Genomic DNA, 13,041 nt, shown 5'->3' on the forward strand with positions numbered 1-13,041 from the left:
GGCATGAGGGTAAAGTCCACTTTAGTGGAACAAATGCCTTCATAAAAGAGGCCTGAGATAGTTGCCCCTGGTTCTGACTAATAGATTATAGTCTATTTCCCAGCTTCTTTGAACTTAAGACATCCCATGAGAGTAAATTCAGACTGACTAATGAGAGCATAAGTGATAGCACAATGTACATGTCTCTGGTTTTGGAACACCCCACGTGACCTACCAGAACTTTTTCTTTTATAGCTGAGTGGAATAGACTCAAGCATTTCACACAAATTTAGCTTCACATGTTGAACATGGCTAAGCCACAAAATAGAAGGTACCTATAACCTCAGTCACTGTCTACAGAATAGCCAAAGAAAAGAATCATCTGATCAGAAATGCTTACAACGTGCTGTTATACAAAAAAAATTTAAAGCTCTATAGTGATCACAGTATAGTTTTCTGTTTATCATAACAACTAGTGTTAACTAGCCAATGTCTTTAAAATATACAATCCTGAAGAACATTTCCATAAAAAAATTGAACATTACATTTTGAAAAGGGCAAATTTGCTCTGCTTTCCCTATCTCCTACCCCCACTCCAAATTTAAATAGGTTAAAAATTTATGTCATTATTATTTATGGAAGTAGATCATGTTCTTCTCCCTAAATAAAATTTTATAAATTCATGATGTACAATATATTTTTATAATAACCCCATGATTTTGGATTCGGGTACTTCTCAGCTGGTGCAGAAATGTGAGCAGAGATTGTTTGGGAGCTTAGCAGACAATGCAATTCAATAGAGAGAGTCACAAGTATAAACTACTTTCTAATTTATTGACATTTCTTAGAGGATTGCTACAGGAGGAGAAGGCGCCCTGCAGTTTGGACTCTGACAACCTCCCAGGCACAGGAACTGAATTTCTTTTCTTTCAGGTAGTTACGGATCCTTTGGAAGTATTTCCAGACAGGAGATCCTAAATAGGATCAGATTTTCACCAGACTTTCTTTTTCTGTCTGACCCAGGCATTCTAGGCTGTGATGAACGCTAGAGAGCAGATGGTAAGAGGACGGTGCGGTTCCACGCCGCACGGCTGTGTTCTGTCGTGAAGAGTTCGAAGATGTTCTGGAGCATCAGATGGTGGAAACAGCTGCGTTGAGTCCTGTGCATTTGGGCGATAGTCCCTCTTTTCCAAGGAAATTTGAAGTCAAGTCGTTTCTGTCATTCAGTCATGACTGAGGCGGGATAGTGTTCAACTGTCTCAAAAGAGCGTAGATTTCGTGCTTGTCTGGGCTGTGGATCGAAAGTAGGTCCCCGCCAAGAGGGCAAGCAGGGATAGAGCAGAGCATCAGTCCCGCCGCCAGGCACAGATAGATCTAGGCCATTGAGAATTCCAGGGTTCTGGGAAAGGCCGCCAAAGGGCAACAGGGGCAACAGCGCCAAGTTTCCCTCTTGGTTCCCTGAAAGCGCGGTTCTCCAACTGGCCACACGAGGGCGTGCAGGTGGCTTTTTGCGACTCAGGTTTGGAAAACCCAGCCTCTGTTTTCAGTCTGTTGGGTCGCGGCGCAGAAGCCATGTGCCCCTACCGAGCAACTCTGTGCCGCTTTAATAGTCACCAAAAACTCTTCCGGGGGGGCGGATAGCTGAAGGCCGAGCTCTGTCTGGGCCTCACCAGAGACATTTCTCTTAGGTACCTGCCACAGAACCTCGCCTTTTCTGCACTTTCCCCCGAGTTTTGCGCTTTACTCTCGCACTGAAACTGCCGAGGCCATTTTTACAAATCCCTCTGGTGACAGACTCGAGGGTGAGAGTAGAACAGTGGTCGTGTTTACAGATTCCGGATCAGTTCCACCCCAGTGCAGACCGGCTCAGAGACTGGAATGCAGAAATACTGGGGCGCGACCGCACCGGGTTGGGGACGCTGTGGAGCGAGTGGGGCGCGGCCTCCGCGGGGAGGGACCTCAGCAAAGGTGTGTGTGCAGGCTTTGTGACTTTATGGTGGTTTTTCACGGTTGCAGCGCTACAGACCAGTCAAGTATGGAAAAACTGGGAAGTGGGAACATTAAAACAGCATTTTCTCCCACTTTTCAAAATATTGAAATCTTTTACTACTAAATATAAATATCAAATGTAAAATTTAAAAATATTTTAACATGAAAACATTTTATTAAACACTTTAAAATATTTAAATATTTAAGATTAAATATCAATGTAAACATTTACAATTTTTAATTTTTAACATTCAGACTGTTAAAACAGCATAGATTAATTTCAACTTTTATAAACTGTATTTTATTTATACCAAAACAGGAATTAAAGGCAATATTACTCTCTTGGTTTAAAGGAGGCAAACACATTAGTAATTTCAAGATTACAGGTGTTCAATGGAGAGCATTGCCATGTCGTAGACTTTGTCATGACTTCTTGACAATTTTGAATAATTTTTCTGTAACTTCACATTACTGAAATGTCTTCACAGAACCCCACCCTGACTATATTATAAAAAATAAAAATTAGTGTTGTATGCAAGCAGTTGAGGACATTTAGCAGGTCAGAGCTTTTAAATTTCTTGGGTTAGAATTTTGTAGACTTGTTTCTTAAACAAGAAACAAAGAAACAAGCAAAATATAACCAAAGACACTGAAATAGAGAACAGACTGACAGTGTCCAGAGGGAGAGGGAAGGGAATTTCAAGGGAAAAGGGGAAGGGTTTACGGGAACAAGTATAAAGGACACATGGACAAAAACTAGGGGCAGGTGGAAATGGGAGGGAGTAGGGGAGGGCTAGGTGGGTGGGCTGGGATGGAAGTAAAAGACAGAAAATTGTACTTGAACAACAATTAAAAGAAAATTTAAAAAAATTTTATAGACTGATGGAATTAGCCAAAATTATTTTTTGCATGGTGCCCTCCTTTTGTAAGCCTCTCAGAGACTTGCAAGTGGAAGGTCATTTTGATACTTTGTTCATCATGGATGTTTTGGCATTAATTTTCATTTTTTACTATTGCATGAAAGTATTATTCATCTTGATTATGGAAATTCAATGCCTTCTTGAATTCCATGCTTGAGAGAATTCTGCCTTACCACTAACCCAGAAAAGAGCTTTTGAGTGAGTGTTGTGATCTCCAGTGTCTGAAAATCTATGACTGTCTCATTTCCCGTCATGATCTTCCCCCTTCTTTTTTTTCTTTTTACTTTTGTCATGGTCTTTCCAACTTTTCAATTTATTCTGTGCCTTAAAATGATATCACCAGAGGTAGTCTGAACTTCAGGATGAAAGAAGAGATTGTTCAGCTCATGTATCCCTCACAGAACAGGCACTGTTTGTTAAACAACTTTCCTCTGTGCTGACTGTCTGCAAAGTGAGCTGTACAAGTTCTCTCATTAATGGTTCAGGGCTTGGACTACAGGTGGAAACTGGGGCTCTGTCCCCTCACAGTCATCCAGACAATCACCTCTCCTCAAGTTTCCATTTGCTGGAGGACTTCAACAGGGACCCACCGAGAGTGTTAAAGAAGCTACAGTCAAAGCTTCTCTTGGTCCCTGGCTGGTGTGACTCAGTGGACTGAGTGCCATCCTGTGAACCAAAGGGTCACCAGTTCAAATCCCCTGATTGGGATCAGGGCACATGCCTGGGTTGCTGAGTCCCAATAGGGGGCGCTTGAGAGGCAACCACACAATGATGTTTCTCTCCCTTTCTTTCTCCCTTCCTTCCCCTCTCTAAAAATAAATAAATAAAATCCTTTTTTTAAAAAAGCTTCTCTTGGCCTGACTGGGCTTGGGTTGTGCAGATTATTGTTTGTTACATTAATACTAAAGGCAGCTATCATTCAGTATGTCCAGGTTCTCAGTCTGTAATTTGCAACTTTTATTAATCTTTACAGTTTACTGTGTGACCACTACTAAAGTTGACTTATTTTCTGAAAGAGGAATTGAAAATCTAAAGTTATTTAAATTCAGAAGCCACAGACAGATTTTTGTCAGGTGAAGCTTTCTACCAGCCTTCCAGTTCCTCCCCTTCACCAGTTCTAACTGTTTGCCCTTAGCTGTACCAAGACTGTTGGTGCTTCTTTAGTCCTAAAAATGCCTTTGTGTGTGTCTTCCCTGCTCCCGGAAGAGTGGTAAACATCCCTGTCTTATTTTTCATGAATCCATATTTCTAAGCAAATTGGCTGTACATACATGCATTCAACATATTTTGGGTGACAGAATCAAGAGAAATGTATGAATTAGCCCTTGGTGTTCAGTTTTATGCAGCTATTACCTGCAGACTGTTAGAAAACATGAGCTATGGGTCCTGTAAAGAAATGTAGAAAAATTCCAGTTCAGTGTATTAGTGCCTAAAAAGGAAAATGCGGAGAGTGGAGGCAACTTTCATCTCAGTGCAACTGAAGAAGTGTTAAAACAGAGTCCTGAATCAAACCTCTAACTATTCTTAATAAAATTGAAAAGAAAGAGAAAGATTGAGACTCAGGTTTTTATTCCAACACTGCATCTCATTTAGGTGAATACATCCTATTGGGTCGAGGCTTCTGTTGTTTCCCATTGTAATGATACAAAAGAAGCAGTGAAGTTATGACATTGTATGAGGGCCATAAATAGATGAGAAGCTGGGGGGAAAGACGTGGAAACACAGTTGGGGTGAGTACAGAAATGATCATTGTGGCTGATTTAAGAATCTCGCGTGCAAGAAGGTGCTCAGAGATGCTAGGTAAAGGCTCCCAGAGCCAGACAGCTGCATCACCAGTCTCACTAGGGGCCTGCCGACCTCTTCACTGATGATAACGAGACTGATGGTCTCCACCTCTGTCTGTACCCTGAACATGGCCTGGTCCACAGCCATGGTCCAGGAGACCATGGCCCTTACAGTTCTGCAACAAGAGGGGAGAATCCACTTAGTTTTCCTGCCTTAAGGCCAAGAATATTTGCAGGTCCCCCAAGAGGCAGCTGGATGGCAGGCAACCAGTGCCAGAAACCTCACGCCACCTCCTCCTCCATATGATGATCCAGAAAATCTTCAGTGTCTTCAAGACTAACAGCTGAAGTTGCTCACTGGATTTTATCAGCTGTTGGAAGATCTGGAGACCAGTTGGGTGCAGGAGATGGGAGAGGAAAAGACCCCTTTCCTGGGCAGTGAGGACTCCAGCCAGGCTGTGAAGATGCATTTTCAAAGAACCAGTCTCTCTCTGAAAGAGAGTCAACAGCTGCCGGGCTTGGCACATTATGAGCCTGGAAGTTAGGAAATGAAAATTATTAAGTTCTTTCTCTGTATCAAGTTCACAGGAAACCTGGGGATTTGGAAAGGAGACTTAGACTCAATCTTCAGGTTTCAGTCTTGTCTACTTATGTCTTATCTGCTTATAAGCCTCAAGGTTGTAAATATTCACTCAGTTCAAAGACATTTTTTTCCTACTCCAGTTGTCAATTGCATTGAGCTACTTTTGGCAGATTGGTTCTCAGTGAAAAGAGGAATCTCCTTTGTATCAAGGGAAAGTACATTTTTAATTTGTAGTAATAAGAATTTATCATCTATGATTGTTGCATTTACAAAATTCATTCTTTATATCATTTTATAGTCAGCTTTGTATTTTGTTTTCATTGGCTTCAGGGATGTAAATGCTGTATATTAAGTGTGAGCTCTTACTCCCCCTCTGAAGGATACACAGTGCACCCTTAAACTTTTGATCTTCATTCAAATTCAAAAAGAACATTAATGGTTTTCTTCATTTTACTGATTCCTAAAATATTATGAAGTATCTCTGCTCTGAGTAATTTACTTGTTTTTGTGAATATATTGGTAAATACAACAAAGATACTAGTTTCTTTCATGGAGCCTCTGGCAGAGAAAATATGGCTTACAGTGTTAGTAATCAAGTAGGACCCTTTCCAGGGCTACAAAGGACATGCATAATGCTAAGACAGAGCATAGCTATTCAGTTTTATTCATGCTTTCTTGGAGAAATTGTATCTGGTAGTTATTGATTCCATTTCAGCCATTGCATCAATTAAAAAGTGAAGGGAAATATAGGCTCTTGGGATTAAAATTTTAACAAGAAAATGGGAATGTACCTTCTATTTATTTGTTTTGTATTAAGTGCTATATACAAGCTGGAAGTGCAGTGCCATTGAACACAGTTAAGGGTGTTGAGGAATAGCCACTAACCTCCACACAGCAGTTTTCAGATGGTTTCACACATACCCTTAAAGACCTTGTTTTCTAAATAACTTCTCAAAGGTGGTGTGCTAGTCCAGGACACTCACCCTAAGGTGACAGAAGATAAGGAACAGAGTCAGATTTGAGCACAAAAATAGACTAGGAGCCATTCTTTTTCACTCCTTTTCACAGGAAGAAGAACCTGAGGCCAAGCAGGGTGGAAAGAGCTGTAGGCTTCTCTCTCCTGCAGGTCTAGCTCAGGGCTGGGCATGTGGGTGATGCTACACTTGGACGAAGTCCACACTGCCCATGTTTCCGGACTTAATATGTAGATGCCACTCCAACTATAAACTTGCTTGGGGAAGAGGGAGGCTAGAGTCTGAACAGTTCTTGTAGTACAAATGTACAACCTGTGTTCTAAAAAAATAAACCATTTAGGGGAAAGAGTGAGGCACAGGGCAAAGAAGGCAAAGATTCTGTAAGAATGCAGGTGTGTTATGACCATTCAAGGATGGACAAGTTCATGGGATTCGGGCAGATGGAAGAAAAGTTTCAGGGCCTTGGGATGTCTGAAATACTTTTATTCAAGGGTGGGCGATCCACCAACACTGCAAACCTCGAGTCTCACAGGGTGTCCCCGCCTGTCACCTGTGACTTTCAGCAGGAAGTTCCAGCTCCCTTATAGATGACATGTACACAAGCCAGTAGGGTGCCAATATTATACAACGGAGCTTCATTCTATGCATGCAAGCCTACTCAGGACTATGGGAAGACTTTATGGGACCCAGTCTCAAGGCCATGAGAGCATGCCTTATCTTAGTTACCCAGGCATCTAGGTAAGGAAGCCAGACCACCTCCGTTTACCTTACAACAGGGCTCCAATAGGAGTGATTTGTGGGCATTTGATCTGTCCTGAGAACATACATCCAGCTTGGTGGAGGGGGTCATGGAATCCCCACAGACTAACACCATTTCACATAATGTAGACATTGAGGGTGTTCTTAATTGCCAAAAAGTTATATAGAAACCCTGTACTATTCCCTTCTTGAAGAAGGGAAGCATTTGTGACCAAAACAAAACTTACTTTAAATTCTTTAAACTCTCACCTGATGTTCCATGGAATGTTCACACATGGTTTTAAGTCAGGGTGAAATGATAACCCAATTCTGACCACCTGGGGTGACAGAGATATAAAGCTTAACCAATCCACTGGGCTACACAGTATTTTATTTCAGATCCTTGTGATGGTTAATTTTATGTGTCAGTTTGACTGGACTGTGAGGCGCCCAGATACTTGTAAAGAACATTCTGAGTGTGTCTGGAAGTGTGTTCTGGGGGCGAGATTGACACTTAAATTGGTGGACTGGGTACAGGGGCTCCTGCTCCCTGACATGAGTAGCCTGGATCGAACCAGTCTTCAGGCCTGAAGAGAGCAAAAAGGGCTGACCATTGAGTAACAAAATGACAAAATACAATTAACTTCAATTGCCTGCAACCAGACTTCCAGCAAAGCAGAGGAGGAGGGGCCCTAGAATAGAGAGAGAACGCACACGGACTGCTCTGGCAGAGCCTTAAGTGAGAACAGTTCGGGGTCGATGGCCAACCTTCACCTTTGCACAGCCAGCCACATGATCATTCTCCTATTTTCTTTACCCCAGGTGTCATCACTCAGTTTCTGAACACTCAGGTGGGATCACACCCACGAACTCACAGGGAGACTCACTTTACATAAGACCACTGAATTCCTAATTCCATCTGGCAAACGGAGGGATGGTGGTTTTTTTCAATGTGCACTTCCTAGGATCAATGGAAAACAATTCAGAAATGTGAATTACCTCAATAACATTAATACTCAAGATGGTAGAGCTGGGAATTACAGCAATAATAAAAATGACAGTACTGATCCCTACCATGGTCTAGGTACAATGCTAAACAGGTTAATTAATAATCACAACCCATCCCCTGAACACTCCTTTGAGTACAAGCGTCTTAAAAACAGGGGTTTGTCACACACTTTGATGTGCCAGTCTTGTTCTACTCACTTCACTACACGCAAACCTACAAAATGAGGAGATGTCATTTCTTTCATTATCCCCATGTAGAGAAAAAGAAAACAGAGCCACGGGGACATTAACTTTCACCAGGTCAGAGCAACATTTTAGAAACTAGGCCTTCTGACACCACAGTCTGTGCTCTTACCATTCTCCCAAGTGCACTGTTCACAAGAAGCAAAGAGGCTGCTGAGAAACTGAACGTCCTTTCTCCAAGACAGTCTTTGTGATGATTAATTATATGTGTCAGCGTGGCTGGGTCAACAACCAGCCCTTCTGAAATCCCCCTTTAAAATGTAGCTGAAGGCAGAGAAGCCTAAGTGTAGCAGCCCCCGGGGTCACAGTTCATAGCAGCAGACCTTCAACTTGGCCTAGCAACACATTTGTAACTTAAGTGTAGCAGACTTCACATCCATTTAGTTTGGAAAGCAAGAGCCCCGTGTACCAGAATTCCCCATACATATAGTGTATCATCTACAGCACCCCATGTACAAGGGATCACAATACGTGAAAGGAACTAGGCAATCAAAGGAAGACACAGACAAGTCCAGAATAGCCAAGCTTTCCTCCTTCTGCTAATCTGGTCCATGAAGAAGTAGTAGAATAGAGAAAGATAAAGGGCAAAAATTTATTGAAACATTTCAACTTATCGAAAGGCAAACTACAAAGCACTGGCTAGGCCATCTGAGGCCAAGGTTCAAGAAATCCTCCCACATTGACATCTCTCCCTGCTGTCTGAGAAATTCTCACACCACACACACACACATGCACACACACAAACACACAGTAAACCTAAATCAGCTGATTCCTTTGAAATCAGCGCCTATTTCTTCACAGTAACAATGGCCTTCACTCAGGGCCCCCAAATATACATGAGGACACTCAGAGAAACAGACCTGACTACAACAGTCTTGAAAGACAGAGCTTCCACTCACTGTTTACTCCACCCCCCCCCCTGGCTTTGTACTCTGAGTAGAAACCTTGAAGCTCAAACCACCAAGAACCACAGCAGGTGTGTGGGTGGGCACTGAGGTGAGGGGCACAGGGACAGTATACGGGAGTGAATGCAATCAGCGAAGTAGGACCGGGGAGAGGGTGGGAGCAAGAGTACCGGGTGCCAGGATCAGACAATAAACACGTGTAGCTTTCCCACTTCACTCTACATGACTCCTCTCAGATATTTCTACCCACCACTCCTTGCTGTCTAAATATAATTCGGATAAAACTAAGACATGAGTTTTACAGACCACATTCCATATTTTCCAGGAATCTTCTCAAGTTCATGGATTTCCACCTTTTGATAGGCATTTCATGACTAGCTCAGGAACTGTTCTATACGACTTAATTAGGCAGGTACCATTCTGAAACAAATTTACAGAGAAAAGTATGTACTTATATTTTCAGACTAAAAAGAAGACAAGATGTTTTCTTTTACAAGAATTTAATTACAAAAGGAAATGAAAATTCAATAACATAAAGAAGTAAGCATGTTTTTTAAAGTCTAGTACAAGGGAAAGGCAAATATTGGTTACATAAATACAAAATAATGGTAAGACAAAAGAATACATAAATAATAGGTACACAAAATACACATAAATAAATAACATCAGATGATCACCACTCCAAAACTCATGTCCCAGGAGCTGAATTTTGTAACATGATCTTGCCTAACACTCTGACAAAATGTGCTCAGTTAACATCAATACATTCTGTGACTGAAGCAGAAAGAAGAGCCTTTCCCCGTGACCTGAGTCCTATGTGCAGGGGAGATCAGGCACATTCATCCGTGACACCTGGATGAAGGTGACCACAGGTCTCAGTCCATGTTACTTAACCTTTCTTGCAAGGTTCTTATGGAAGACAAGGATCTCATGATTTCCACTCGGACAACCTCCCAGGCACAGTCACTGTACTGCTTCTTTTCCAAGTAGCGAAAAAGGTACTCGAAGTACCTCACATCCAGTGTAGGTCCCTGGGATGGCAAGGCAGTTCCTCCCTCTCCCATCTCCTGCAGCAAACAGGGCTCCAGGTCTTCCAGTTGCTGATAGAGTCCCATGCGCAGCTGGTTCAGGAGGGTGGTGTTCCAGGCAGCAGAGGCGTGCTCTGTGAGCAAGAGGTCGGAGATGTCCTGGAGCATCCCGTGGAGGACAGAGATGGCCTGGGCCTCCTGGACCTGGCTGCCATTTACCATTTTGCGGGGGAATCTGAAGTCTTTTTTGTCCTTCAGACAGGGCAAAGTGGAGATTCTCTGCATTTGCCTCAAAAGCACCAAGTTCTCCTTGCTGAGCAGGATGTGGTTCTGAGGTAGGACACAGCCCAGAGCTCCACTGGGGCCACAGCTGAACACCACCAGAACAGTGAGCAGAGACAGCGGGAGGGCCATGGGATCAGGAGGGGCTGCTGGCCTTGCTGAACTGGACGTCTGATGAACAACCTTGGACCCCTAATTAGCCTATGACCTTCTCTCTAAGCACGGCCATTAAATAGGGAGACACCATAATTTTCATTTTCTAAACATTTCTTTACACTTTTACTTCCTTTTTTTTGTTTTCATTCATGAGTTCTCCACATGGGCTAAGAAGATGTCATCAATCTACAAGGTTAATTTTGTGGTTTTAATTTTCCCTCCTAACTTGAGGTGTGTTGCCCTGACCAGTGTGGCTCAGTTGGTCGGGTGTCGTTCCACAGAATGAGCGGTTGCCAGTTCCATTCTGGTCAGGACACACTCCTAAGCTGAGGGTTTAGTTCTGCCCAGACACACAAGAGAGGCAACCAACTGATGTGTTCCTCTTGCTTTGATTTTTCTCTCTCTTTCTCCCACCCTTCCACTGTCCCTAAAAAATAAAAAGTAAATAAAATCTTCCATAAAATTTAAAAAAAGGAAAACTTGAGATGTGTCAAGTCAAATGGAGACTTATCAGTCTAATGAGAAACCTCACTGTCCTAAACTCAGAAGTGTATCTAGGTGTGTAAATGCACATGCACATTCAGACATTTTTAAATACACGAATATTGCTCTTCTCTGTATTACAGACAAAATTTGGCCTGGAATCTGGGAAACACTTTTGCCCTCCTTACTTCACATAGGCAGCCAGGCTCCCTCTGCCCTGCGTGTCTGTGTTTTTGTGAGGTACTCACCAGGCCATGTCTGGCAAATGAGCTCTTTAGAACCAAGGATGGAGTTTTTTTTACAGTTTCATTCACAGCAAAGGCCGAGGTTTTCAGGGAATGAGTTCCTGGGGTGTTTCCCTACCTTTCAGACACATTCATGCAGGAATTCTATAGACGTGCCATTTCTTTCCAACATCTTGAAACTGGTTGTCAGTGTTCCCCGGGCTGTGCCCATACCCGCCAGCAGGAATCCTGGCCCTTTTCTGGTGCGTGTTGGTGGGGAGTCCCCCCACATCCTGGTGACCGAGTTTTCCGAAGCACCACCTCATTCTGGAGGGAGATATTGGCTCTAGACATCTTTTTCCTCTGGAATGACACAGTGTTCTCAACCCAAATCTCCTGGACTCCCTCCCTGAGGGCAGGCTGACCACATCTTGGGGTCTTTAGAATTCCCCTGCTGTGGAGGGGAATTCTAAAGTCTTGCCCTTCCCCCTGGAGTGTCTGTGTGAAGGACCCTGGTTCTCAGTGGTGACCTCCTGTTCCCCTGAGCCATGACCCGGGTGTCGGTGGTGTCCATAGCCCTCAAGCTGATAGACAAGTTTAGTTTGTCTAAGTAGGTGGATGAGTTAGTGAGCGAGTTGCAATCATTTAACTGTCAGTAGATCAATACTTTTTATGTTGTAGGTACAACTTTTCTCCTTCACTTTTTACTTAATGATTGAACAGTTGTTATGCTTAAAACCTCTGAGCTGGGCACAGGAGATCCAATGAGGACGTCCCTCCATCAAAACTCATAGTGCAGACACTGCTGAACTTCAGTTGTCCGTTCAGTCTGCGTTTTTCTGTCGGGCTTCTTTGTTCGCCAGCTCTGTCTCATGCTCAGAATGCAGGGCAGTGGGCTCAGGCTGCTGTGTCAGGGAGAAACATCCTTCTTTGGATGTTTCCTGTTCCATTACCTGCTCATGACACCTCACTGTAAAGTTCATTGAGAACATAGTTATTACCTGTTGGTTTACTGGGCAGAGTGTGTCTTGCTCCTCTGACATTACTTTGCACTTCATCCTGAGGTTGATACAAACAAAGGGAAGAAAAAGAAAGGCAGTGGGGCTTCACCATGTTTCTCTCTATTTTTGAAGACTTCAGATGTTTTATTTCCCATTTCAACTTTCCCAGGAAGCAAAATTCACAGTCGTTTGTGGGCGATAATAAAATTCTGAATGTCATAAAAGTGAAAGAAGGGAAGTGACTTTCCTGCTGACAAAATGACTCCAGGTACGTTGGCAAAATTCAGGGTAGCCAATCTGGCACCCTGCGCCATGGGGGCGGAGCGGTAGGGGGGTGGGGTGGAGGATGAAAGCCAGAATGAATTACACAAAATCAGAAGTGGGCTGTTTCTGCCAGAGAGAGGCTCAAGGAAGTGGAACCCCTGTGTCAATGACTGGCCTTCAGCTTTGCAAGAGCAGCCTCTTCATTTTCCTCTCATTTAATCCACCTGTGATCGGTCTGAGGTGAGGAGGGAAGAGTGACAACAACCCACTGTGAAGAGACTGGCAACCCCCACCCACATTGCTGGGCCAGGAGGCTCTCTGGCAGCGTTGTGGGTACTGCCTCGTGCCTGAGCTCTCTCCCTAGTTCACCAGTCCAGTCAGGCAAAGAAAAGGTTGCCTTGGAGAAACTACAATTAAGAGTAAGGGAAATGGATGATCCTGAAAGATTCTGCTCTTAATTTAGGCAGCAAAAACCATGAT

At 43.3% G+C, this 13,041-nt stretch overlaps 1 protein-coding gene and 1 pseudogene across 1 annotated transcript; both read right to left on the reverse strand.

The window, feature by feature from the left end:
- Positions 1–834: 834 nt before the first annotated feature.
- Positions 835–1,362, reverse strand: LOC123820288 (annotated as a pseudogene).
- An 8,636-nt stretch (positions 1,363–9,998) lies between these two features.
- On the reverse strand, positions 9,999–10,565 carry LOC123820105 (interferon omega-2-like). The gene has a single exon (XM_045840817.1). The coding sequence runs from the start codon at positions 10,563–10,565 to the stop codon at positions 9,999–10,001; it is 567 nt and encodes a 188-aa protein (XP_045696773.1).
- Between the last annotated feature and the right edge of the window lie 2,476 nt (positions 10,566–13,041).

Source organism: Phyllostomus hastatus, unplaced genomic scaffold (genome assembly GCF_019186645.2).
Source record: "Phyllostomus hastatus isolate PE091 unplaced genomic scaffold, TTU_PhHast_1.1 phas_contig_34, whole genome shotgun sequence".
Classification (NCBI taxonomy): domain Eukaryota; kingdom Metazoa; phylum Chordata; class Mammalia; order Chiroptera; family Phyllostomidae; genus Phyllostomus; species Phyllostomus hastatus.

What these genes read in the sequence shown, in the direction of transcription:
- LOC123820105 (XM_045840817.1), bottom strand. Translation starts at nt 10,565, where the DNA reads ATGGCCCTCCCGCTGTCTCTGCTCACTGTTCTGGTGGTGTTCAGCTGT.